At 62.9% G+C, this 24,966-nt stretch overlaps 1 protein-coding gene across 8 annotated transcripts in view; it reads left to right on the forward strand.

Annotated features, from left to right (window-relative positions):
* HIVEP3 (HIVEP zinc finger 3) overlaps positions 1-21,481 on the forward strand; it is a 438,249-nt gene extending 416,768 nt beyond the window's left edge. For 6 of the 8 annotated variants that reach the window (XM_055138552.1, XM_055138555.1, XM_055138554.1 and 3 more), the window contains 4 exons: positions 4,499-4,674; positions 10,675-10,761; positions 14,570-15,423; positions 17,081-21,481. In XM_055138552.1, coding sequence (XP_054994527.1) covers positions 4,499-4,674; positions 10,675-10,761; positions 14,570-15,423; positions 17,081-17,839 — 1,876 coding nt within the window. In that variant the 3' untranslated portion in view covers positions 17,840-21,481. The remainder of the gene's footprint in view (positions 1-4,498; positions 4,675-10,674; positions 10,762-14,569; positions 15,424-17,080) is intronic. The other 2 variants (XR_008630211.1, XM_055138558.1) reach the window with 2 other exon arrangements.
* The last annotated feature ends 3,485 nt before the right edge of the window (positions 21,482-24,966 follow it).

Here is a 24,966-nt window from a genome sequence, read left to right on the forward strand (position 1 = left end):
GAGAGTCCGGACTGAGGCAGGCTGCCGCAGGCGCCTCCACAGCGTGGACATCGCATCCCACTAATTGCGCCCAGCAATCACCAGGTTGTTCGCGAGTCCCATGTCACCTACACGGCGTGGGAAATTATTCCTTCCGCTTGATTTCCTGGGGAGCCGCAGAACTCAGGCTGGAGGGAGGAATTGCTCTCTGTGCGAAAAGGAAAACCAGCCCTAACCTCCGTTCGGGTTCTCTAAGGGTCTGTCACAGTCCCTCACAGAAGGGAATTTCAGGAGGAGGCAAGAAATGGAGTGGAACAGTCTTCATTAGAGGTGGAGAGGAAGGAGAGAGACCAACAGGTTTAAGAGATGACATGAGCCTCTTCAGAGGGAAAAGAGTGGAAGGCCCCCCATAAAGTAAAGGAAAAGAATTACACATCCCAAATGGAAATGCAAGTGAACCCAGAATGGGGAAATATACTGTTCGCCTTTGTAAAGTTGATGTGATAGGTTTTCTCAGGACTGGAGTGATAGCACAGTGGGTAGGGCATTTGCCTTGCGCAGGGCCAACCCGGGTTCAATTCCTCCGTCCGTCTCGGAGAGACCAGCAAGCTACCGAGAGTATCCTGCCTGCACGGTAGAGCCTGGCAAGCTCCCCATGGCGTATTCTATATGCCAAAAACAGTAACAACAAGTCTCATAATAGAGACGTTACTGGTGCCCGCTCGAGCAAGTTGATGCACAGTGGGACAAAAGTGCTACAGATGGTGCTCTCAAACTGCCCCCTGTGGGGCTTTGTTATATGGTTTTATATGCAGAGCTGGAGAGATAACATGTGCATAAGGCACTTGCCTTGCACACTGCAGACCTGGGTTCAATCTCCAGCACCAGATAATGGCCCCCCAGTCCTGCCAGGGATCCCATTGTCCTAGGGTCTCAGTGATGTCAGAGCTCAGAGCCAGGAATAAGCCTTGAGCACCACCCAGTGTGCCCAGGCCCCCCAGAAAGGGTCCTTTGCTAGGGCTTGTCAAGGGAAGAGCTTGGAACTCGGGGTAGATGTTCTTATCACAGCCTTTAGTCTGTTTGGAGCATTTCCTCTCTGAGGCTTCAACGTTCTCTGAATTGGAGCTGGCAGCAGTGAGAGTCTCATCAGCCTCAGTTCCTATGTCCATAAAATGGGTCCAGCCTTCATGCTATTAGGCTACTTTCAGTTAGTGACAGAGAAACTTCTTAAAGCCTATCTAGGTTTTATTTCTTCCTGAGAATGTAGTGCCAACTTCTCACACTCCTTCTGCCACCCCACCTGACTTCCTGCCTCACCAGCAGGTAGCACATTCCCAGTAACCTTCAGCTTGGGACGTAAGGGGTGCTTTCCAGTGGTCTTGCAAATGGCCGGTCTGGGAACCAGAAAGGTAGAACAGGAAGTAAAGCACTTGGAACCACCAGTCTGCAGAGGAGGGTCTGTCCAGAGGCATAAGAAGGTTGAAAAAACACAGGTGTGACACGGGACTTTGTAAACTTTTCATCCAAGAAATGCTATGGGGAGCACAGCCAGAAACGCCTTGGGTCCATAACATGTTTGATTTCAAATTAATTTTTGGTCATCGCACATTTGGAAACCTGTATCTACTGCCAAACTTTTCACAGCTGGCGAGGTCGTGAGCCTCCATATCAACTAAGTTCTAGAGCACTGAGGCACAGCCAGGCAGGGGGCATCTCCGGGATCTGGCCGCTTCCCCATGCATGGCTGGTTTCCAACTGGGGAACAAGGAAATGAGGGAGCTGGTCGACCAGATGCCTGCTGGAGAAGGCCTCTGCAGGCCTCAGACCACTGTGGGTCATTGCACCTGACCAAAGACCGACTGGAGGAATCAGGAGTCCCAGCGGAGGAAATTGAGGACCTGGAAATGCCAGATCTGGGGGACAGGCATCCCGCCGAGGGTGGCCTCTTTCCGAGCCCGCTGCCTGGACGAGGACGGTGCGTCCCACACGGAGCCCAGCCAGTGGTGGGAGCAGAGGCTCACCGCTTTGTCAGGTCTCTGGGCACAGAGACATCTGCACCCAGGCCAGGGAGTGGATGAATTTTCCTGAAAAGGACATGGGGCCCCTCCTGCTTTGGAAAATGGAGACGTTTAGGAGCTTCAGCACATCCACGCCCCTTCCCACTGGTATTTGACTTGCCTTTAAGTCCATGCAGCTCATCTTCAATGTAGAAGCCCTCTCTCTGGGGGAAAAAAGAACAGCTCAAGGTGGCATGGAAAGAAAGGAGCCCCCAACCCCATTAGACCCGCCTCCTTCCCCCAAGAGCCCTGAGAACGCTCATGGTCCCAGACCCGCAGGCCGGAGCAGCTCCATGAGGCGTCCATGTGGGAGGTGCTCGTGCCTCATGGACGGTTTCTCTGAACACAAAACCCAAGTTCTGCCCCCGCTGGCTGACTTAGGCACAGTGATACCTGGGGAAGGGGGGCACTGGAGGGGAGGGGTGTGTGGACCCGGCGAGCAGGGCTGAGTGGAGACTGGCGTCTAGACTGGAGAATGTATCACTTCCTTCTCTCAGCTGGGCCAAGGACTGGGCCCCGGGGCCTGAGGCACATGGGATTGAAATCTGAACATGGTAGCAGGTCTGGGTGTAGGAGGTGGCCCCGTGCCCTGGGAACCACACACACGGACAGGTGGTTGGCACCCGGCCACTGTGGTTTTCAGTTTCTCCCCTTGAACACCAGGTGGCGCTTGGCCCCAGCCGGGCACCCTGACCTGGACCTGGGCTCCTGAACCTGCTCCTTGGCTGTGAGAGGAAAGTTTGTGTTAGACCACTTGAGGGGCAGCCGAGGCACGAAGACAGAGGGTCCACCTGAAGTTACAGCAGCAGTGTACAACTGTGTGTGTGTGTGCCTGTGTGTGTCTGAATGTGGATAGTGCCTGATTCTGAGACTCTGTCGGTGTGGATGAGGCTGAGTGTGTGTGTATGTGTGTGTGTGTGTGCCTGTGTGTCTGAATGTGGGCAGTGCCTGAGTTTGAGACTGTGTGGATGTGGGTGAGGATGTGTGTGTGTGTGTGTGTGTGTTAGGGTGTACCTATGTATGTGTCTGAATGTGGGTTGTGCCTGAGTTTGAGACTGTGTGGATGTGGGTGAGGATGTGTGTGTCTGTGTGTGTGTGTGTGTTAGAGTGTACCTATGTATGTGTCTGAATGTGGGTTGTGCCTGAGTTTGAGACTGTGTGTGTGCGGATAAGGTTGTGTGTATGTTTGTGCGCCAGAGGAGGAATACGGGCAGTGTGTGTTCCGTGTGCGTTTGTGTGCTCTAGGGAAGTGTGTGTTCAAGGTTTGGGAGCGTGTGTGAGTGTGGGGCTGAGTGTGGGCGTGTGAGGGTGAGAGTGGACATGGCGAGGGGACAGCGTGGATGGGGGTTTCTGTGTGTGCTGGTGGGAGTATCACCAGCTTAGGGGGTCCCTGCCTGGGGGCCCCCCTCAGGCCCGTCCTGTGACACTGTGCCAGCCATGAGCTGAGGGTTCCAGTGGAGCTGGGTCGAGCCTCACTGCTGCGGGGGTTCCGAGAGCACCGCCGGCCGCGGGCTGGGTGTCTGTGAGGGCACAGGCCCCACAGATGTTTCTGCCGGCCGCTGCCCAGGTCTCGAGTCTGAACGCACTTGATGGGGGGCTCCCTCCCAGACCCACTGCCCACCCAGAATCCACACCAGGGGGTGGCATGGCTGTCCCCTGAGACCATCGGCTGTTCTGGTGGGGTCCTGTGCCGAGAGCCGGAAAATTGACCTCCTGGTGGGACATTTGTGCAGGGACTAAAAGAGTCCTATCGGCACCCTGGGGCCCAGCCAGTACATTGGCCACCCTCGGGGGCGCCTGACATCTGCTGGCACCTCCATGGTGATCTCCGTGACCTCCAAGCCCAGCCAGAGGCCAGGTGGCTGGAATCTGGGTCCCGCCGGTCCTGTGGACAGGAAGAGGTGACTGTGCGGGGTCCTTCCCCTCACACTCCTGCTTCCCAGGCCGTCTGAGCAGAGTGCAAGTGCACAGCCTGGCGAGGCGCCACAGGGTCGGGCCTGGCACATTCCGGCAGTGCCCGGGCCGATTGGATTTGGTTCAGGTAACACGCGCGCCCCAGAGGGGGCTCTCCCAGAGCAAAGCGGTGTGAACTCTCAGTCCTGGCTGTCACTCGGGCGCCCAGAAGGGCTGTTCTCTGCACGCGGGACCGCTGTAGACCCAGCTGGCCCGGGCGTGGGGCCTCTGGGAACCCGTGTCTTCTCTTCCCCAGGGGAAGTGCCAAGTCCGCTGTCTCCGGAGAGCAGAAGGGCAGCCCCACCTGTCCCGGGGCAGGCAGGCGCGGGGTCCATGGTGCGTCCTGGGGCAGTGCGCGCTGCTCCCAGCGCCCCGACGCCTTCCGTTTGCTCGGCCTCCGATCCCCACTCGGGGCCAGCCGCCGGTGGGACGCGCGTGCGTTTCCTGAGGTGGGGGCCTGCCTCTTCCCTCCTGTGTTTTTCCTTTACCATGACGCCTGTTGCTCATAGGTACAAATCAAACGAAGAGTATGTGTATGTGCGAGGCCGCGGCCGAGGGAAATATGTGTGTGAGGAGTGTGGAATTCGCTGCAAGAAGCCCAGCATGCTGAAGAAACACATCCGCACCCACACTGACGTCCGGCCCTATGTGTGCAAGCACTGTCACTTTGCTTTTAAAACCAAAGGTAAGAGACAGTCGCGGGCGCTGTCCCGCGTGCGGGAGCTCCCCTCTGGGAGCCCCGGCACAGAGCTCAGGGGCCTGCCCTCTCTGCCTGGGCACTGGGCCACGCCCCCACCCCAGGGTTCCACACTATGCCACGCCCCCACCTCCTGGGTTCCATGCTGGTCACACCCCCACCTCCAGGGTTCCACACTGGCCACGCCCCCACCTCCTGAGTTTCATGCTGGCCAAGCCCCCACTTCCTGGGTTCCATGCTGGCCACGCCCCCACTTTTAGGATTCCACGCTGGCCACACCTCCACCTCCAGGGTTCCACGCTGGCCACGCCCCCACCTCCAGGGTTTAACGCTGGTCATACCCCCACCTTTAGGGTTCCACACTGGCCACACCTCCACCTCCAGGGTTCCACGCTGGTCACGCCCCTACCTCCAGGGTTCTACTCTGGCCACGCCTCCACTTCCTGGGTCCCACACGAAGCCACGCCCTCACTTTTTGGGTTCTATGCTGGACCGCGTCCCCCATACTTGGCTGCACCCCTTCTCCTGGAGCCCCACACCTATCCTCGGACCTCCAGGTCCTGAAGCATCCAAGAGCACCTATTCCCAGTGGTGACTGGACCTCCTCCATGCCTATGCATGCCTCCCACTGACCCACACTCAGCTCTGCCACTCTCTCGCGTGGCCCCCGCAGTCACTTAGCACACGGACTCCGGCACAAGACGTCCCCAGGCAGCTTCCCCGCCCTTATGGTCATCTCTGCCATCCTGGCCCCGTCACAGCCCAGCATGGGCCCACCGGCCACCGAGGAAGGACAGGATAGCTGAGGGTCTGAGTTCCAGAGGGGAGCTGAGGGCCTGGTGTGGAAGAGGGGCCGCTGCTCCTACCTCCTTTGTGGCACTTCCCCGGGCGGGCCGGGCAGGGACACAAGGTCTTGCCCGGGGCTCCTGGTGGCTGGGCAGTGCGGGCGCCTCTGAGGGAGACCTGGGCTCAGTCTTGCTGGCAGAGTCAGGCTGTGGGCACCCTGCTTTCAGCGAGCTGGGGGTCTCCCTGGGGGTCTCCCTGGAGCCTCATGATTTCTCAAGACAAGTCTGCTTGGTCCCATGCTGCCCTTCACGGCGGGGGGGAAAGGTGCTCACAGGAGCGCACAGGAGCAGCGGGGGAGGGGCCGGCGTCTCCGGGCTCCCCACTTCCTCCTGCTCTGGCAGCCGGCCCCTCCCTGCTCTGTCCTCTCTGGCCACCCGCCTCTGCTCGCCTCGCCCCGCTGACGGGCCTCTCCGAAGGGGCACCCCCTGTCTGCTCGGCGGGGAGCCGTCCCGGCCTGCTTCCTCGGCCTCTTCTCTCTCGGAGTCTCTTGGGCAGCCTTGCCGAGGGCGTCGGGGGGATGGGCAGGGTTGTGGCCAGTCCCCCAGGACAATGCACAGCTCCACCTCCTCTGCCTTGAGTGATGGACGGTTAACCCAGGCTTTGACTTGGACCTCCAGAACCCTCTGTGGAGGCCCCTGGACGTGAAGAGTGAACCCCAAGAATGGCGGGGTTGTTTGGGCGAGGGTTGGAATAGGAGCCCTTCCCCATGGGCAATGCCCCTCTCTTCTCTCTCTCCGGAGCACCCCCGACCCACCTGCTTCTCTGAAGTCTCAGGGGCTTCCACCAGGTTCTCTCAGCAGGCCTGGACATTCGGCCTGTTCCCAGGCTGCGTGCCCTTGACTCTGAAGGAGGTCCTCAGTACCTGGTGGGTCTGTGCAGGCCAGGAGGACCCGCTGCCTGCGGGAGCCCCCCTGCCCCCACCCCGGCTGGCGTGCGCCGGGGCTGGGCCGAGCTGTCTTCCTTCCTCAGACCATCCATGGGGCAGGCAGTGGGCACCCCCACTGGGGCCTGGGCCCTGCACCCTGCCTGCCCCAGGAGCAGACGAATGAGTGGGTCTGAAGTGGAGGCGGGCACAGTCGCGACTGCCAGGAGCCAGCTGGGGTGGCCGTGGGTGACGGCCAATGAAGCTGGCTCTTGGCTCTGCCACCCGGCAGGCCTGGGGCCCGGGCAGGGCTTGGGGCGCCCGATGGACCCCTGAAGCTCTGAGTCTCCAACCCCAGCCATGCTCTGGTCCAGCGGTGGTCCTGGGGGCCTCTTCCCCACCACCTGGCTGCCCTGTCTGTGTGTCTGCCTGTCCGTGTCTCTGTCTCCGTGTTAGATGTCATGGCTGCTCTGGGCCCTGGTGCTGGCTGAGGGGGGCCCAGGTGGGTGGGACCGGGAGACACCCTCTGAGACCAGCCCTGCAGTGGACTGGGCCCCTGCAGCCTCGTCGCACCCGTTCCTGGCCATGGTGGCCATGTGGTACCCGGGCGGGCCTGGGCAGGGTGGCCTTCGCGGGCAGAGTGGGTGGTGGCAAACGGGCTGTGGGAAGGTGGGGGGCGGCAGGGGCGGGCGGTGTCGCGGGCTGCCACCACCCCCCTCACACCCCTCATTCTCACCTCCTTGCCACTTGCCTTCTCCTTCACGGCAGGCCAGTCGGGCGGTGGGCGGGGGCTGTGGACACTGCGTGACAGGCCCAGGCTCTGTGCATGGACAGAGAAACACATCCCGGGACACGGAGGGGCGTTGGGAGAGCCCCTACTCACTCCTGGAGCCAGGAGGCCGGCCCAGACCATCCCCTCAGACGCCCTGGAGCCTCCCCCCAGTGTGGGGGGCACGGAGGAGCAGAAGGGCGGGGGGCTCCTGGGGCCCCGGATCCCAGGGAGAGCGGTTCGGATATTTGCATCATCTCTGCATCTCCCTCCTCCACCCCCGCTGTGACCCGGCATGCAGGAGCTCATACGGCCACTGTCGGGGTCCGGGGCGTCCATGGGCGTCTCCGCTCAGGCCATTCCTCAGCATTTCTCATCCGCTCCTCCCAGCACCCCAATGGTAGGTGTCAGGGTTAGAGAGTCAAGGACCCTGCCTGAGGGCACCCCGCTGGCCAGTGGCAGAGCCCAAATCAGACCCGGCCTTGAGCCAGGCTCCTGGACTGTCCTGCATCCATGCTGCCTGCTGGCCACATGTCCCGGCAGCCCGAGACCTTCTTCTAGATGGGCCCGGTGAGCAGGGTGGTTTCACCCGAGGGCCAGCTCCGCCCCCCACTGGGCATCCAGTGGGGACACAGCCCAGGGTCTCACCCAAGGGTGCCCTTAGGCCCTGGGCCAGAGGCGGAGCCCGCCGAGAAGGGCTGAGGCGGCCTGCGAGGCTCCTTCCCCCTCGGCCCTCGCTCTCCCACAGGGGGCTCTTGGGCCCCTCCTGCGCCTGGCATGTTGCTGGGAGCACTGCAGCTGAGTGGGCCAGGGGCCAGAGTCGGGGAGCTGGGCCCACACCCCAGAGAACAGGGGCATCGCCTGCTCCTGCTGCCCAGCTCCACCTCCTGGCAGCCTCCTTGGGGGTTGCCAGCCTGCAGGGGTGAGGAGGGAGCCCCACCCCTGCGTCATTGCAGAGGGGCTCTGGGGACCCTCCGGACCCAGGATGGCTGTGGAACGTGGCTTGGCTCTGCCCTTGCCCAGAGTCGGGTTGCCGGGTGACTATGCAGGCACGGGAGCAGACTCTGAGCCCGGAGGAGGCAGCCCAGACCAGGCTCGGGGAGGGCGGGGAAAGGAAGGAGCCTCTCCGCCCTGCACGCAGTGGGCAGGAGTCCTGGCTCACAGTTCCCGCTACTCTCCCAGGAGAGCCCTAAAGCTGCCCTTAGCCTCCCCGGGTGAGGGCCGGAGAGATAGGACGACGGGGAGGACACTTGCCCTGCATGCAGCTAACCCAAGTTCAATCCCCAGCACTACGTGTGGTCCCTGAGCACCGCCAGGAATCACCCCTGAGCACAGAGCCAGGAGTTAGACCTGAGCATCGCCGTGTGTGGCCCATAAGATAAATAAACAACAACAAAACCCATCATTAACTCTCTCTCTCTCCCTCTCTCTCCCCCTCCCTCTCCCTGTCCCTTTCTCTCTCCTGTCATCTGATCTGTCTCCCCAGCGACTCTCATTCCTGCCTGCCTCCCCCCAAGCCCCCACCTGCACTCTGGTTGCTTGACCCCCTCCCTGTCTGTCCTCGCAGGAGTCTCTGCCTCGGGCTCACCGAGCATCCGGCCATCTTCTCCCGGGTCCCTGTTTCCTCTTCCTGTCTCATTTCCCCTCCTCACAGCTGATTATCAGCTCATTTGCCATTCCACGTCCAGCATTTTATCATCTATCATCTACTCATCTGCTTACTTACCCACCTGGGATCCCATTCACCTCCCTCTTCTCTCTGTTTTTCCCTACTCCGTGTTTCTCCCCTCCTGTTTCAACAACCACCCACCTATCCGTCCACCACCCACCCATCTACCTCCATCCACCCATCCATCTACCCATCCACCAATCCTCATTACCCCTATCTATCCACGTACTTACCCATCCATCCATCTATCCATCCACCAATCCATCTACCACTCATCCACCCATCCATCCATCCTTACTGTACCGATCTATCCACCTATCCATCCATACACCCATATACCCACTCATCTGCCCATTCTCACTGCACCCATCCACCCATCTATCCTCCCATCCACCCACTCATCCACCCACCCATACATTCGCCAACCCACCCACCTATACAGACATCCAGTCATCTCTCTACCCACCCAGCCATCCATTCACTATCCATCCATCCATCCGTCTCTCCATGTCCCAATCTGTCCATCCATCCATTCACTATCCATCCATCTGTCTCTCCATGCACCCATCTGTCCATCCATCCATTCACTATCCATCCATCCATCTATCCATGCACCTGTAAGTCCATCCATCCATCCATTCACTATCCATCCATCCATCTATCCATGCACCTGTAAGTCCATCCATCCATCCATTCACTATTCATCCATCCGTCTATCCATGCCCCAATCTGTCCACCCATCCATTCACTATCCATCCATCCATCTATATCCATCCATCCGTCTATCCATACACCCATCTGTCCACCCATCCATTCACCATCCATCCATCCGTCTATCCATGCCCCCATCCAACCATCCACCCCTTCCATCTCTTCCAGAAGTCCGTTCTCTCTACCTTTCACCCAAACCTGTCAGTTACTAAGATTCCTAAGACAGCACCTGAGCCAGGGAGCAAATGCTTCATGGTGTGAAGGACCGTGCAGAGACAGAGCAGCTGTAGAGAGAGCAGTGAGCGTGGCACCGTGCGGGGTGGTTGCTGGGGCCCAGAACAACAGCCGGGCCTGTGACTGTGTCCCCGTAGGCAGGCTGGCGCCCACTCTCCTCCCGGAGCCTGAGTGCTGCACAGCACAGGAGAGCTGGAGGTGCTGCCCCTGCCTGCCTGCCTGCCTGCCTGTGGGGCTGCACTGACCACCCGGGCGTAGGGCACTCCCTGAGGACGGCGTTTGCCCAGCCTTCCCTGCACGCACGCCCCACCCTGTGTCTACACTGCATGTGGACCTGGGAAAACTGGGGCCCAGGAAGTCTCGTGGCTTTTCTCAGCAAGTCAGGGGTTGGCCCGGTGCCCTCTCTCGCCCATGGCGCTGTCCCGCAGGCTCCCAGACACCGCCTCCCTCCCTCCGTTTCTAACACAGCTTCCCTCCGCCCCCTGCCAAGCCCTGGCACCTGTCCCTGCAGGCTGCCCTCCGACCAGCCCCCCATGTGGGGTGTCCAGCGCCCCTGGACTCCAGGCACTGGACATAGCCAGTGATCCTCCCTCAGTCTCACCAGCTCCCGGGCCCGGTTTAACCAGTGGCAGGAAGAACCCCTGAATCGAGTACTTTCCTTAGAGCTTTTGCCATTTTTCAAGTCTTTTTGTTATTTTCTTCTTCATAGATCTCTCTGTCCCCTCACCGCCCCTGACCCCTGACCCCCGACCTGCGTGCTGCCTGGAGCATCTCTGCCCTGGGCAGAGGGGTGTCCCTGCCCCCGCCCAGCCCTTCCAGCTGGCACAGGCTGCCCTGCAGGCCACCTCGGCACGCCTCGCGCCTGCTCTGACCTGAGTCTCTTTCCATTCTTTCCAGGGAATCTGACTAAGCACATGAAGTCGAAGGCCCACAGCAAAAAGTGCCAAGAGACGGGGGTGCTGGAGGAGCTGGAAGCCGAAGAAGGTACGGGACAGACGGCCAACTGCTTCCCCAGCCCCGCCCCGGCCCCCGCCTTCGCCTCTGCCTGCTCTTCCACCTCACCCCTTCTTCCCTCTCCTCCTCTCCCTCCCCTACCTCCCCTCCAGTCCACGCCATCTCCTCAGTCTGGGGATTAGTGTCACAGGGCAACGGCCTGCACCCCACACACCTGTGTGCGTGGGGCAACTAGGGCTGTCCGCGGGGCAGGGTGGCCCACAGGATCACACAGGCGTCCCCACAGGCGTCCCCACAGGCGTCCCCACAGCCCCGGTCCCCACAGTGCCTCCTGGGCCCTTTCTACATCTCAGGCCTTGCCCAGACATTGAAATCCTCGGCCGGACACTCTGAGGCACGTACACCCGCACACTCACGCCTGTGTGCACGTGCATGGGCCTGGGCTGACCCCCTCCCCCCCAGGGCAGACAGCAGCGGGATCGAAGGCCACGCCCTGCCCAGGCTCCGTGGGGACCAGGAGGGCTGTGGTCAGTGAACCGAGGGGCCATGCCACCTCAGGCAAGACCTGAGACATTTCTCCAGAGCCCCCGATCAGACTCGAAACTTACAGTGTGACCAGAGAGGGCATGCGCGCGCACGTGTGTGTGTGTGTGTGTGTGTGTCTGATTCCTTTCCAGTTTCCTGGTTCAGAGACCTAGCTGTAGAGTCCCTCCACAGAGTCCAGTCAAGTTTCCTTTTAGGCGAATGTTTATTCGCCTATTTATTGAATATTCACTTTTATTGGACGAAGCGCAATGAACTTAAAGCTGTCCTTTCCCCAGGCAGGAACGTGGGGGTCACTGCACTTCAGGGGCCGATAGTACGATACAGAGAGCGAGCACTGCCAGGAGGGCACTTGCTTATTGCATGCAGCCCACCTAAGTTCCATCCCTGGCACCGCATATGGTCCCTGGAGCTCCCCCCCGCCTCCCATCCCGCCCCAGGAGTGATCTGTGAGCGCTCAGCCAGGAGTGGGTACACATGGGCACTGTCAGGTGTGACCCGACCCCGTGCGCACAGCCCCTCCCCCGGGAACATCCATGACGCCGTTCGTGTCTCATCCAGTCCTGCACACTAGTGGGAGAGGCATGTGCTGCCCCATTTAAGCTGAGGAGAGTGAACTCGGGTGCCCGGGCAGCGGGCGTCACTCAGGAACGCAGACCCCGTGCCGCCCTGGGTGCCTGAGTTGGCCGGGCCGGGGGAGTGTTCAGGAGGTCATCATGGCCACCACAGCAGGAGGCCACTGAGGCTGTCCCTGAGCCTCTCCCTGCCTCCGTTTCCCACCGTACGGGAGGAGGAAATCATGAGCCACAGGGCGATCACCACCCCACACTGGCCGTGAGGCAGACCCCGCCCCTGGCATCCTAAACCGGCTTCCTGGGGGAGCTGGGCCGCGGATGATTGCAGACACGGGCGGGGAGATGCGTGTGAAGCCGAACACTGAGGGCTGAGGAGGGGAGAGATGAGGTTGGGGCGAGCTGGGGCTGTGAAGGGCAAGGGGTGGGCTTGGCTGTCCAGGCTCGGATGCGCACAGGGCAGTGGCTGGCCGCGGGCACCGTGAGACGCACGGGCTGGCTTGGACGAGAGGGAGCTCAGAGGTGGGGTCTGGGTACCACGGGAAAGGGGTTGGGGGGAGGTAGGCCCGAGGGGTCGTGAGCCCAGATTGGCAAGGGGCCGGGGCTGTGACTGAAGATTCTGGGGGAGCAGGTGTGTTAGACCCAAGGGGGTGTGGCTCTCAGCCTAGGAGGAACGACTGCCCCCTAGTGGTCAGTCTCCGCGCCGCGGGCGCTCCTCGGTGGTGCGCGGGGCGGGCGGGGGTACGAGCGCCACCGTGCGGCCAGACCCTGTCAGTGCAGGCTCGCGGGCGCACGCGCGCGCGTGGAGGCGCAGGTGTAGGTAGCCTCTATAGGGCCCGGGTCCCAGCTCGGGACCTGGAGGGGCGCTGAGAATAGGCCGGCCCGGCAGGGACACCTCATGGGGTCCTGCAGGTGTGGGATCCACCCCTGCACAGGGCAGGAGGCCCTGGCCCTTAGCCTTCCCGTGCAGGATACTTCGGGCGGGTCTCGCTCCTCTCCCGGCCTCTGCGATCTCAGGTCCAGGGGGTCTGAGGGGGGCCTTGCTGTGGGGAGTTCAGGTGGGTCCCTGGCGACTGCCCTCTGACCTGCCCCTCAGACACCTCCGCCCCGTGGGGCCTGTGGGCTTGGAAGCCGGAGGGGCTGGAAGGTCATGAAGGTCGTGCGTGCGAGTTCTGCGTGTCAGAGCCCCACCCTGCCAGCAGCTCACGGGGTGGCCCCGTGCCACAGACACGGGGTAGGTGGTCCCTTTCCCAGGAGGAAGGTGGTCTGGGAGCCCCTCCGCCAGCCCCACCCGTCCCACTGCTGAAAGCATCTTCTGAGACCGGACAGACACCCCCCCCGCCCCGTTGCACGCAGCAGGCCCGGGTTCAACCCCCGGCACCGCGTGGTCCCCCTGAGTACCACCAGGTGAGGCGTGACCCTCCTCCAAGCACAAAACACGGATGCGAACAGCATTCTTCATCAGGGAGTGTAGTCCTGGGGGTGAGTCCTGACCCCCGGGGACTTGGGGTGCTGGGGAGCACGCTTGCCCCAGCCCGGGCTTCCCGGGTATAAACCAGGGGAGGCTACGATGGCCCTGGGTGGAAGCAGGTAGCGACAGCCTGGGTAGGGAAGTCAGAGCCCACAGCACCCGTCCCGGCTCTGTGCACCCCCACCCGCTGCTCCCCAGAGCCAGGAGCTCTGGGCTAGACCTCCACCTGCCTGCCCAGCGCCACGCCCCGCGGGTCTGGCCTGGGCCTCCTGGGTGCCCCCCGAGCTCCTCGTGCTGGACAGACTGGTCTGTGTGGCCCCAGCAGGGGCTGTGGGGGGTGTCGCTCTCGGCTACATGCTGGGGTGTCCAAGCTCACCCCCCGCCCCATCACAGCCCTCACCTGCAGGCCCCATCCTACCGGGCTCACAGCACTGCGGCCCAGTGGGGAGCCCACAGGGCCAGTTTCTGAGGCGGGGGGCAGGTGGCTTGACCTCATGAGCGCTGCCCAGGATCCCGGTGGCCGAGTCTAAGGTACTCCAGTGAGACCCAGGTCCTGGCAGAGGGGACCTGGCTGGGTGGGGCAGCCCCACAAGGTGCCACTCTGGAGGCTGGTGGGTCAGGCCCCGGGCCCAAGAGCAGCTGGGTTCTGCAGGGGCCCAGACGCTCCGGACAAGAGCAGGGATGGGCCTTGCCTGGTGCCGGCGGCCAGCCTCACCCACGCTCCATGAAGGGCACCGGCCAGCTTCCGCCTGGACATGCGTGAGGCGGCTAGGCCTCGGAGCCGAGAATCCAGGCAGCGCCACTGCGGCCCACCGCTGAGCCCCGGGCCCCCACCTTCATGCCACAAAAGGGCAGACCGAGGCACACACGGCCGGGTGACTTCCTGGGCTCACAGAGGAGCCAGCACCCAACTGCTGACCTTGAAGGCAGCGGAAGCTCTTTCCTTCGCCCTGAGGCCCTGCCCGGGCCCGGCATCCCTCAGTCTTCCTCCCCTGACCCCCACAGAAGTACGTCGCAGAGCCCAGGTGCTCTGCTGACTCCATGACCGCCTGCCGCCGTGTCCTTATACCTGAGCCCGCCGCAGGGGAGCTGCGGGTCACTGTGGGCTTCCCACCATGTGTCAGTACCGGCCCTGTCCCTCGGCCCCTCCCAGGCTAAAACGGGGCCTGCCGTTCCTGGGTCACCGGCAGGCCAGGATGGCCGGGCCCAGGGCGGGGCTGGCTGTGACCGGGGCTGCCTCTGTCCCCCTCAGGAACCAGTGACGACCCGTTCCAGGACTCTGAAGGGCGAGAGGGCTGGGAGGCGGCCACGGAACACCAGTTTTCAGACCTGGAGGACACGGACTCGGGGTCAGACCTGGATGAGGAGGAGGAGGAGGAGGAAGAGGAGGAGGAGGAGAGCCAGGACGAGCCGTCGGGCCTGCTGGAAGCAGATTCCCCGCCAGGGCAGGGCCCCGGGCCCAGGGACGTCCGCTCTGGCAGCCAGGCCTCACGGGCCAGCCCGCTCTCGGAGGGCCCAACAGCTGGCGGTGGTTCTGCGTCCAGCCCAGGCAGCCAGTGCGTCCCCCACCTGACACCGACCCCTGCGGGCCCCGTGGAGAAGGACAAGGGCTCGGCCCCCAGCAGCACGGCCGAGTCCCCGAGAAGACCATGGTCCCCAAGCGAAGCACCGGCCAGCCACACACCGCTTGCCCGCCCACACGCCCCCTCCCCGAGTGACTCCTGCTCCCAGCCACGCGCACCCGCCCGGAGCCCACCCACCTCCACCCCGGCCCCCCGTGGGTCTCCCAGACTCGAGCTGTCTCCGCTCAGGGCCCAGCCCCCGGAGAGAGACCCGGCCCCCCTAGCGCTCCTGCCCCCCGAACTCCAGGGCCACACGGGCCCGGCCTCCCCCCGACGGTCACCCCCCGGGAGTTGGTTTCCGGGCCGGGCCGAGACTCTGCCACGGTCAGCGCTGCCGGGGACGTGGCCCTCGGCGGGGCCGGGCAGCCCTTCGGCGGCAGAGCACGGCCCGGGCCTGGGGCCAGCCCCACGGGCCCTGTCCCGGCCCTCGCCTCTACCTCACACGCTCCTCGGCAGAAGCCCCGGGACCTGCGCCGCCGCCGCGGTGAGTGCTTCCAGGGCCGGGCTTGGGGTTGGGGAGGGAGCCCCGCAGGCCCTTCTCCAGGGCCAGTGCTCCTGGAGCACCGAGGTCGCTGAGGGCCTCGCTCCCGGGCCAGGCCGTGCCCCAGCAGCACGCGGGGTCCACTGTGGTCACATGGGGCACTGCCGCGTGGGCAGCTTGGCCGGGGGGCGGGTGTCGGGGCGCTCGCTGTCCCCACCCCTCCCCACCCACATGCTCCTCAGGCAGCTGAGGAACTTAGTCCAGAGCACTTTGCTGGCACCTCAGCCACCCCCAGAGCCAGCGCCTCCCTGGGAGACCCCCCCGCCAGTTCCCAGCACCACGGCCAAGGCCCTGCCACCCTCACTTCTCTCCAGCCCACCGTTCCCGTCTCTCCGTCAGTACCGTCAGGGCCACTCCGATAGCCGGGGGCCCCGCCCCTGCCGTCTCTGCCGTCCACGCTCACAGCCGCAGCACTGACTATACCCTGTTCTCCACTGTGCTGCCCTTCCCATCCCCTTCCTCTACCTGCTGCCAGGACCCGGCACCACTGTTCACCACTGCTCACCATCACTCACCACTGCTCACTACAGCTCACCACTATTCATCACTGCTCACTACAGCTCCCCACTATTCACCACCACTCACCACTGCTCACCACCACTCACCACTGCTCACTAAAGCTCACCACTGTTCACTACTGCTCACCACAGCTCACCACCACTCACCACTGTTCATCACTGTTCACTACTGCTTGCTACCAGTCACCACTGCTCACTACAGCTCACCACTATTCACTACCACTCACCACAGCTCACCACCACTCACCACTGTTCATCACTGTTCACTACTGCTCACCACTGCTCACTGCAGCTTACCACTATTCACCACTTCTCACCATCATCCACCACCACTCACCACTGATCCCACCACTCACCATTGCTCACCACCCTTCACCACTACTCACCACTGTTCACTACTGCGGACCACTATTCACCGTTGCTCACTACTGCTCACCACTACTCACTACTGCTCACCACCACTCACTACTGCTCATCACCACTCACCACTGCTCACCCCTATTCACCACCCCTCACCACTATTCGCCACTACTCACTATTTCTCACCGCCGCTCACCACTGTTCACCGCCACTCACCACTGTTCACCGCCACTCACCACTGTTCACCACTCTTCACTGCCAGTCTCCGCCTTTCACTCCCGTCACCTCCAGGGCTGCAGCATCCTCACTCTGAACTAGGCGTCTGGACGAGCACAGTCTAGGGACATTTCCTTGATTTTTAATGTTGAAGTCACTTGAGCATTCTTGTTGGGGGAGACGTCCAGAGCCTTGCGTGGGAACTCGGGTTCCAGGGCCGAGCAGGGACAAGATGGTTTTAGGAACAGAGTAGGCAGCAGAGGCAAGACGGAGGGCCGGGCCAGCGGGGGCAGCAGTGCGGCCCTGGAGCACCCCCTCCTCAGAGGCAGGCGTGTGGGCACCGGTATGGGGACTGTGGCCCCTGGTGGGCCGGGGCTAGGCCGAGCCAGAGCCGGTGGCCGTGTGCTCTGTGAGCCTGGGCTAGTCCCCACGGGCCCCCCAGGTCTCGGGGTGACCTCCCGGCCAGTGGGTGGCCTTGCTGACCCTGTCCTGTCTTCTCACCCCAGCAGAAGCCCGAGTCCCGAAGTCCATCCTGCCTGCCTGGCCCCGCCCAGCCTCTCTCCTCGCGCCCCTGCGCCCCCCGCGGCCCCCCGGCCGGGACGGAGAACATCTTCAGCCACCTCCCTCTGCACTCCCAGCGCCCGGCCCGCGCCCCCTGCACCCTGATCCCCATCGGGGGCATCCAGATGGTGCAGGCCCGGCCGGGGCCCACAGTGGCCTGGGTCAGCGGCTTCTCGGGGGGCGGCAGCGACCTGACAGGGGCCCGGGAGGCCCAGGAGCGAGGCCGCTGGAGCCCCTCCGAGAGCTCGCCGGCCTCGGTGTCCCCCATGGCCAAGGTGTGCAAGTTCGCACTCTCCTCGGAGCTGGAGGGGGGGGACGAGCCCGGGGAGAGCGAGCGGGCGAGCAGGGGGCTGGGCCGGCCCCTGGACTGGGAGCCCCGGGCGGCTGAGGTGCCCACGGAGCCCTCGCACAGCTCCTGCACCCTGCCCCGGCCCGCCCTGGGCCACTGGCCAGAGTCGTCCTGGCGGCCCCGTGTGGGCTCCCTGCACCAGCCGGCCCATCCCGTGGCCTCGGCCGCCCCTGCGCTGGACCGTAGCAGCTCCCTGGGGTGCCTGGCCGAGGCGGCGGCTCGCACCCCCACCCGGAGGAGGAGGAACCTCTCTGGGGAAGCCAGGACCGGTCAGGACTCCCCGGAGCCCTCAGGAAGTGGGGCGCCCGGGCGGCCTCCACGCCAGCCGGAGGGCGAGGGCCCCCCCGGCACCTAGCCGCGCTCGCCCGCCTCGACATCCAGCTTCCAGCATCCAGCAACAGACGTTTCAGGCCGCCTCCCCCGGATCCTCCTGCTCCCGCGGCTCCCGCGGGTGTCTGTCCACCGTCCATCTGTCCATCTGTCTGCTCGTCCAAGCAGCTTCTGTGCCGCCGCCGCCGTCAGCTCGCCCCACGTACGCAGTTCCCTGTGCCTTTTCTACACCTTGTGTTGCTTGGAAACACACACACACACACACACACACACACACACACACACACACACACATACACACACACATGCACAAGTTAGAGGCTGTGAATATTTTGTGCTTTCTTTGAGAAAGGATGCGCTGGGGGTGGTCCCCTCACCCTTGACCACCAGAGTGGTCAGCACCACCCCCTCGGCCACGCCCCCCCCCAGCCAGGCTGGCGAAAGGCGACCCATTGCTGAGGAAACTGAGGGAGAGAAGAGCCCACACACAACTTTGGAAGATACATTATTAAATGCACAAGCAAGCACTTCGCTGTATAGATCTCCACGGTTCCTACTTATTGCTGCTGTGCCCCACCCACCCCCCGAGGGCCTCCCCGCTCCATCAGCAGAAGGGCCAGGAGTCCTGGGAAGAGGGCCACAGAGAGGCAGGGGACCCCACGCAGCCACCGTAGGCTGGCCCCGGGAAACCCAACCTTCTTCTCCTAGGATGTTTCCTAGGAAGGAGCAAATCAGGCAGGACCTTACCCCCTACTCCCCCCCCAGCACCCAGACATTCAGGGGGTCTGAGTCAGGGGCTCATCCTGCTTTCTGGTGACACCCCCACTACTGCCCCAGACCCTGCCCTCTGATCCCCCTCACCCCCACCCCTGGGCGGCGAAACTTCCCCTCCCCCAGGCCTGGTCACACGCTCCCTCCCTGTGCTACAGACTGTCCCCCAGGGGGGCCCACCTTCACCTGCCAAGGCTCCCTGGTGCCTGGACCCCAGGGGTCAAAGGACTGTATGTGCCTCTGTGGTGGGGCTTTCCAGAACCATTCCCCAACACGCACACTCTCCCCGGGAAATGCCCAAATGTGTGGGTGCGTGGCCCAAGCCTGTCCGCTCACTCGGGCTGGAATCTTTACAACTCAGAAGCTTAAACTAGAGCGCGAGGAAGAGAGAGGGTGGGGGGGTCTGTTCCTCTGCTGGCCTTGGCAGGCCTGTCCGCTGGGAACCGCCCCGGTTTCCTTGGGTCTCTTGACCCCTCCTCCAGAGCAGCCCGTCCTAGGCAAGCCCCTTTGCCAGCCCTTTACGGCCTTCAAGAAAGTCTTGGCAGTACCCGGGGCTGACACCTGCTTTGTATCGTTAAAACACCCCGATTAGGATGCAAAGCCTCGAGGTGTGCAAGGGAGCTTGAGCTCTGGCTCCTTCCTCCTGCCCGGGAGACAGGCCTGTCCTCAGCCTTCCAGAAACCGTTGTTGTCCCCGGGGTGAGGGCACAGGGGCCACGGCCTGCCCCGGTGCAGCCTTCCGGGGCAGGGGCTGCCCTGCCCGCTACCATTCGCTGGGCCAGAAGTTCCGCGCTCCTGTGAGGTTCAGAGCTGGATGCTCCAGCCACGTGAGCACTGCCCAGGCCCCGGCCCAGACGTCTGTCCTACCCGCTCCCTGGGGCAGCCAACACCGGGCCACCTCGCTCAGCTCCTCGTGGCCTCTCCCAGAGCGAAGGCTGATGGGGCCTGGTGAGGAGTGCCTCCCAGCGGGGGGCCCGGGAGAGGGGTGAGCTCTCCAGCAATGCCACCAGCTGCCTGACCCCGCATCTGGGGGCGCTGGCCCACCCTGGCAACGGCCAGCAAGCCCCCCTGAGCACATTGGAACCGTTCGGTCTGGCGGGGAGTGGGAGGAACTGGCTCTCCCACACTCTGAGCTCTCGGCGACCCCCTTCCCGCCCCCCGACCAGGCACGGCCTCTGAGCCCTGTGCCCGGGTGCTTTGGCCGCTTGGCAGCCTCCCGGGCTCAGTCCTCAGCCCAGACCTGCAAAGCAGCAGGCAGAGGGGCTGTGCGGCCGGCCCTGGCCCCGGGAGGGAGCACCCCTCCAACTGCCCTCGTCCCCGTTTCCCTCCCGGGAAGCCTCCTCATGGATGGAGGGGCCAGCAGGGGAGACCCCCCACCCCCCACCGTCACTCAGGCCCGCCTGGGGTTCACTTGTCACCGTCACTCATCTTCGAGGACAGAGAGATGCCCAAAAGCATCCGGCTGGAGGGCTGCAGCTCCGCACAGGTGCCCAGAGGGCTGGACGCCGTGCCACCAGCTGCCCCCTCGCAGCCCTGCCACCCATGTGCCTGGGCACAGCTCTGACCCTCTGCCAGTCTCCGTGTCCCGCCCTACGTATCCCGTACCCTGCTCAGAGAGGAGCTTAGCCCGGTCCCTCTGCAGGGTCCCCCGCTCCCCAACCCTTGAGTATCCAGCCTGGCTGTGATGATGCTGTGATCCCCAGGGATCATGGGGAGAAAGCAGCACACATCACTCCCCCCACCCCGCCCCCTCCGCCCCCCACCACAACGCTCCTTGTCCAGCCCCAGCTGTGGTTCTGCCCCCGCCGCAGGAGTGGACCGTGTGGAAGCACCTCACCAGGGGAAGGCAGAGCCACCTCCCACCTAGCCCCGCCGCCGGCAACCTCGGGCACCCACGCTCTCCCGTGGGCCTCTGGGACACCTTTCCCCAGGTTGGCGCACAGTGCCCCCTTGCCCAGCTTGAGACTGGTTGCCCCATGCCGCCCACCTCCCTGAGTCCCACCAGAAGACCCTTGGCATCCCTCTGTGGGAAAATGTCAGTTAGCTTCCAGAACCTTCTGACCTGCTCCATTCCCGCCGGGCCCCTTCTATATACCAGCTATATATATATATATATATATATATATATATATATATATATATATATATGTCTGTCCTTTCTCCAGACAAATCCTCTCCAAGCAGCTGTCCCGCCTGGCTAGTCACTTGGGGAGACAGATCTGCACTCCTGAGGGGGGAAGAAAGTTCCAGAAGGCCGGTTCCACAAATTCTGCTTCTGTGTCGTGAATCCAGTCCACTTTTCATTAGAAAACTGCTTTTGGCACTTAGGATCACTTTACTAAATCTAGTGTTACAAAAGGAAGAGAAAGGAAACAGGACAAAGGAGCGTGTAGGCAGATGTGAGATGACACGCTCTCTGTAAGATAAATATTTGCCTTTTTTTTCTAAAGGGTGTACGTATTCTGTATGTGAAATTGTCTGTAGAGAGTTTATATGTTCTTAATGGCAATACATTCCAAAAATCGTACTGTAGATATGTACAGTGACCACGCTGGGATGGGGTAGTTTTGCCTGTAATTTTATTTAAACTCCAGTTTCTACACTTGCATCTTGCAATGTTGGTATGGTATATATCAGTGCAAAAGAAAAAAAAATGGAAAAAAAAATCCATGCAGGTCTAAAGCACAGAGTCTGACATACAAAAGGAGAAAATTGCTCAGTATCGACGTGTGTGACCTTCGTTGTAAATTACATCTGTACTGTGAATGAGATGTTTTTATGAGTATAATAATGGCCTTTATTACAGCTCTGGCTGTGTCCAGCCCGAGGATATTTTTTAAAAAAACAAAACAAAACAAAACAGCATGTTGGAATAAATTTGAAAATCCCAACATAGCCTCGCTTGCCTGGCTCCTGGTTTTTCTGGAGGGTTCTAGAATGTCACCACCGGAGGGACATTTGGCATCCCGAGCACTTGTTTTACTACACGGCGATAAGGCCCACAGAAGGTGCGGGACAAGGCCGCAGTCCTGCTGCGGCTGTCTTGTGGCCGCTGCTGTCCTGGCTCAAGGAGGCTGGATCATGGGGCGAGGGAAGGGGCAGTGGGGGAGGGGACGCTGGGGCTGCATTGCTCCCTGGGGTGTTGCCCCCTGCCCCACAGGGACAGGCAGGGGCAGGGAAGCACAGAAGCCTACCCTCTCGCCTTCCTGGAGCCCAGAGATCCGCAGGCTCAGGGTTGGGCAGGGTCCGTTCCTCCCCTCGGCTCAGGGGGACCCCACGCCTGGGGTCACAGGCACCTGCATCTGTCGGGGGTCTGTCGGGGTCTCTCCCGCCTTGCTCCATCGCGGCCTTTCCTCTGCCGAGGCCCCTGCTCCACGCCTCTCTGCTTTCCTCACACTTGGCCAAGTGATGCCGGTGGTGCCCCCTAACCCAACAGAATTCTCTTCTCCAAGTCCTGCACCTCCTTCCATAGGCAAGCACCTTGCCTGCTACGATCACTCTCCGAGGTTCCGGGAACGCAAAAGGTGAGGGGACACCATCCAGCTCACCGCAGCGCAAGACCCGGAATCAGACCGGGCCGAGGCCACTCCGGGGCCGCGTGAACCTAGGCAGATTACTAAATAAGCCCTCCACAGACACGGGCCGGGGGTACAAAGATGGAAAAGGACAGGCAGGGGTTCCCACGTCCTTTTTCCTGGCAGTGACTTGGGTGCTGTTCTCCAGCGACAGCTCCACTGTGCCTTACCGATACCCGGACACCGACACAGGCTGGCCCCCGGGAATTTGCTCGGCAAGCTCACAGCCAGGGCTTCTGACTCATCCAGAAACCTTTCCTGGAAAAGTCCTGGGGCCCAGGCAGAAAGGAAGGGGAAGCCAGGGACAGAGGTGGACAAACACTCAAGGGCGGCCCCCGGATCAGGCAACTTTAAGGACCTACGAAGTCTGTTTGCTCCGCCTCTGGGGCTGACACCTGACCTGGGCAGAGCTGGGTAGGCCGGGGTCGGACGGGTGGTACTGGAGGGCATCGAGCAGGGTCAGATTGGGGGTGGGGGGCTGAGGCATGAGGGGAAAGGTGGGGAAGGGGACGATCAAGGCAGTAGCTGGAGGAGGCTTGGAGGCAGAGAGACCCGAAGGTATTTGGGGGCTGATGGGAAGGCCCCAGTCCGAACTGAGGTGCTGATGATGTCCTGCCGTGACCCCAGGACTGAGGTTGAGGAGGGGAGGGGGGAGGAGAGCAGAGGAGACTTCACCAGGGAGGATTTTCCTCGAGGAATGGGTTCTGGCGGGGAGAAGGCTGCGGGGGGTGGGGGAGCTTGAGATGGTGCCTCTGACTCGGAAGACGCAGGGGAAAGGGACGGGGAAGCTCCAGGCACAGGCCTGTGGGCACAGAGCAGGGCATCGGGCAGAGCCACGGAGGTGGGGCTTTAGCAGGGCTAGGTGGGTGGGACAGAGGCACCCAGGAGGGACGGGCAAGTAGTGGTGCAAGACTGTGGACCACAGCGTCACAGGCTGGGCAGGAAACAAACCAGGTGGCCCAGACGACCAAGGCAGGGGCTGAGCCAAGGTCGGGAAAGGAACAGAGAAGGAAAGGTTGTGGGTTGGCCCGTTATTTCCGAGAGGAAGGGGTTGTGGGTGAAGGGGCACGGATCGCAGGGGAGGGTCCTGGATACGGAGGGGCAGGAGCCAGCATCCAGGGAGCTGACCGCAGAGGGCAGGGGTCCCCGTGGACAGCCGGGAGCCCCCTGCCTTGTTGGTGTGGTGCCATCCGGCTGCAGAAACCAGCAGCCCCCAAACTCCGTGGGCTCGGGGCGCCAAAGCCGGTCTCCCCTCGCCCCTGTCCCGTGTGGGCCGCCAGGAGACCCGGCTGAGAGAGGATCCGCCCCCTGCGCCCAGGGCCTCGGGCAGAGGGGAGACAGCCCAGCACCTGTGGCTGCCACCGAGCTCTTCCACCTGAGACCAGAACCAGAACCGTCCGCTGGAGCAGGAGACGGGGCACGGCCACCACAGCCCATCAGCCGGCCCCGCCCCCGGGCTTCTCAGAGCAGCCCAGGGGGCGCATGTGGACAGCCGGCGAGCGTCAGGGGGACCAGAGAAAGCCTGGCCTGCCAGGGGCCGCAGGGAGCAAGGATGGCACCTGGCACCAGAGCCGGAGATGCCCGAGAGCAGCTGCCCAGGGGCCTCTCAGCAGAGCTGGGCCCCGGGAGGCCGCAGAGAAGCTGCAAGTACAGACGCATCTGGGTGCAGCCCGGACGGTCACCAGACAGGGCGAGGCCCACTGCCCCCTTTCTGGAGAAGACCACCTAAGTCAGGAGGTCCCCGTCCCCATGCACAACTGGTGGCAGAGTGAGGACCAGCCTGCAGTGATTTGGAGGAGCTGCTGGGGACAGCGGGGCCCCCCTCCCATCCTGGCTTGGCCTCTGGCCTCCGGGCCGGCCACGTTGGGTCTAGACCACTCACCCCTCTCTCCAGCGGCAAAGGGCACGGGCAGGTGGGGAGGGGCTGGGACGGGAGGACATGGGGATCCTGCCTCACCCCCCCCTCCCCGCAAGCCTGGACCCTCCCTGGGTGCGGGACCTGGAGTCCACCGTCGTCTGTCCTGGAGGTGCCCAGGGCTGCCTCGAGCGGGAGGGAGATGAGAGAGAAACACTTCCGGTGCACAGAGGTGCTGAGGGGAGCGGGCGGGGGGGACCTGTGCGTGAGACCTGGGTGGGGCGTCTCCCCCAGAAGGGGCAGCTTCTCCCCCAGGCAGGCCTCAGAGGTCCCCGTTTGGGAAGTCTCTTCCTACCAAGATACTGGGACCGCTTGGCTACCGAGTGGCCCCAACACCCGGGTCCGAGGCATCTTCCCCCATCTTCCGGACACTCGCGGGAGCCCCAAGCAGCCCACTGCCCCCCTACAGAGGGGGAGAAAACTCGGGTCCGAAGCCGGGAAGAGGCTGGCCCCGGGCCAGGGCTACGATTCCCAAAACCCCGGGCAGAGCACCTGCGCCAGCCGACCCACCCTCCTCGGGCCCCGGCCCCCGCTCAGCTGCCCGGCTCTGCCTTTTTAGGAAAGAAAAGAGCAGCCCCGATGGCGGTGGCGGGCCGGCGGGAGGGCAGGCAGGCACGCTAATCCACCAGCTCCCGCGGCTCTGGTTACCGTGGTTTGGGGCCCGGGCCGCCGAGGCTGGGAGTGCCAGCCCAGCCAATGGGTGCCGCCGCCGCGCTCCCTGCCAGCGCCATACAAGGCCTTGCCGCAGCCCAGACCCAAGCCGGCATAGGGCAGCCCCAGCGCCGGCACCCGCCCCGCCCGGGAGCCTGCCAGCCCGGCACGTCCTCGGACTCTGCTTAATCCAGCCTGGGAGCAAGCAGGCTGCGGTGCACGTGCACCAGGCCCAGGCTCC

The sequence above is a fragment of the Sorex araneus genome, chromosome 5, assembly GCF_027595985.1.
Source record: "Sorex araneus isolate mSorAra2 chromosome 5, mSorAra2.pri, whole genome shotgun sequence".
NCBI classification, from domain to species: domain Eukaryota; kingdom Metazoa; phylum Chordata; class Mammalia; order Eulipotyphla; family Soricidae; genus Sorex; species Sorex araneus.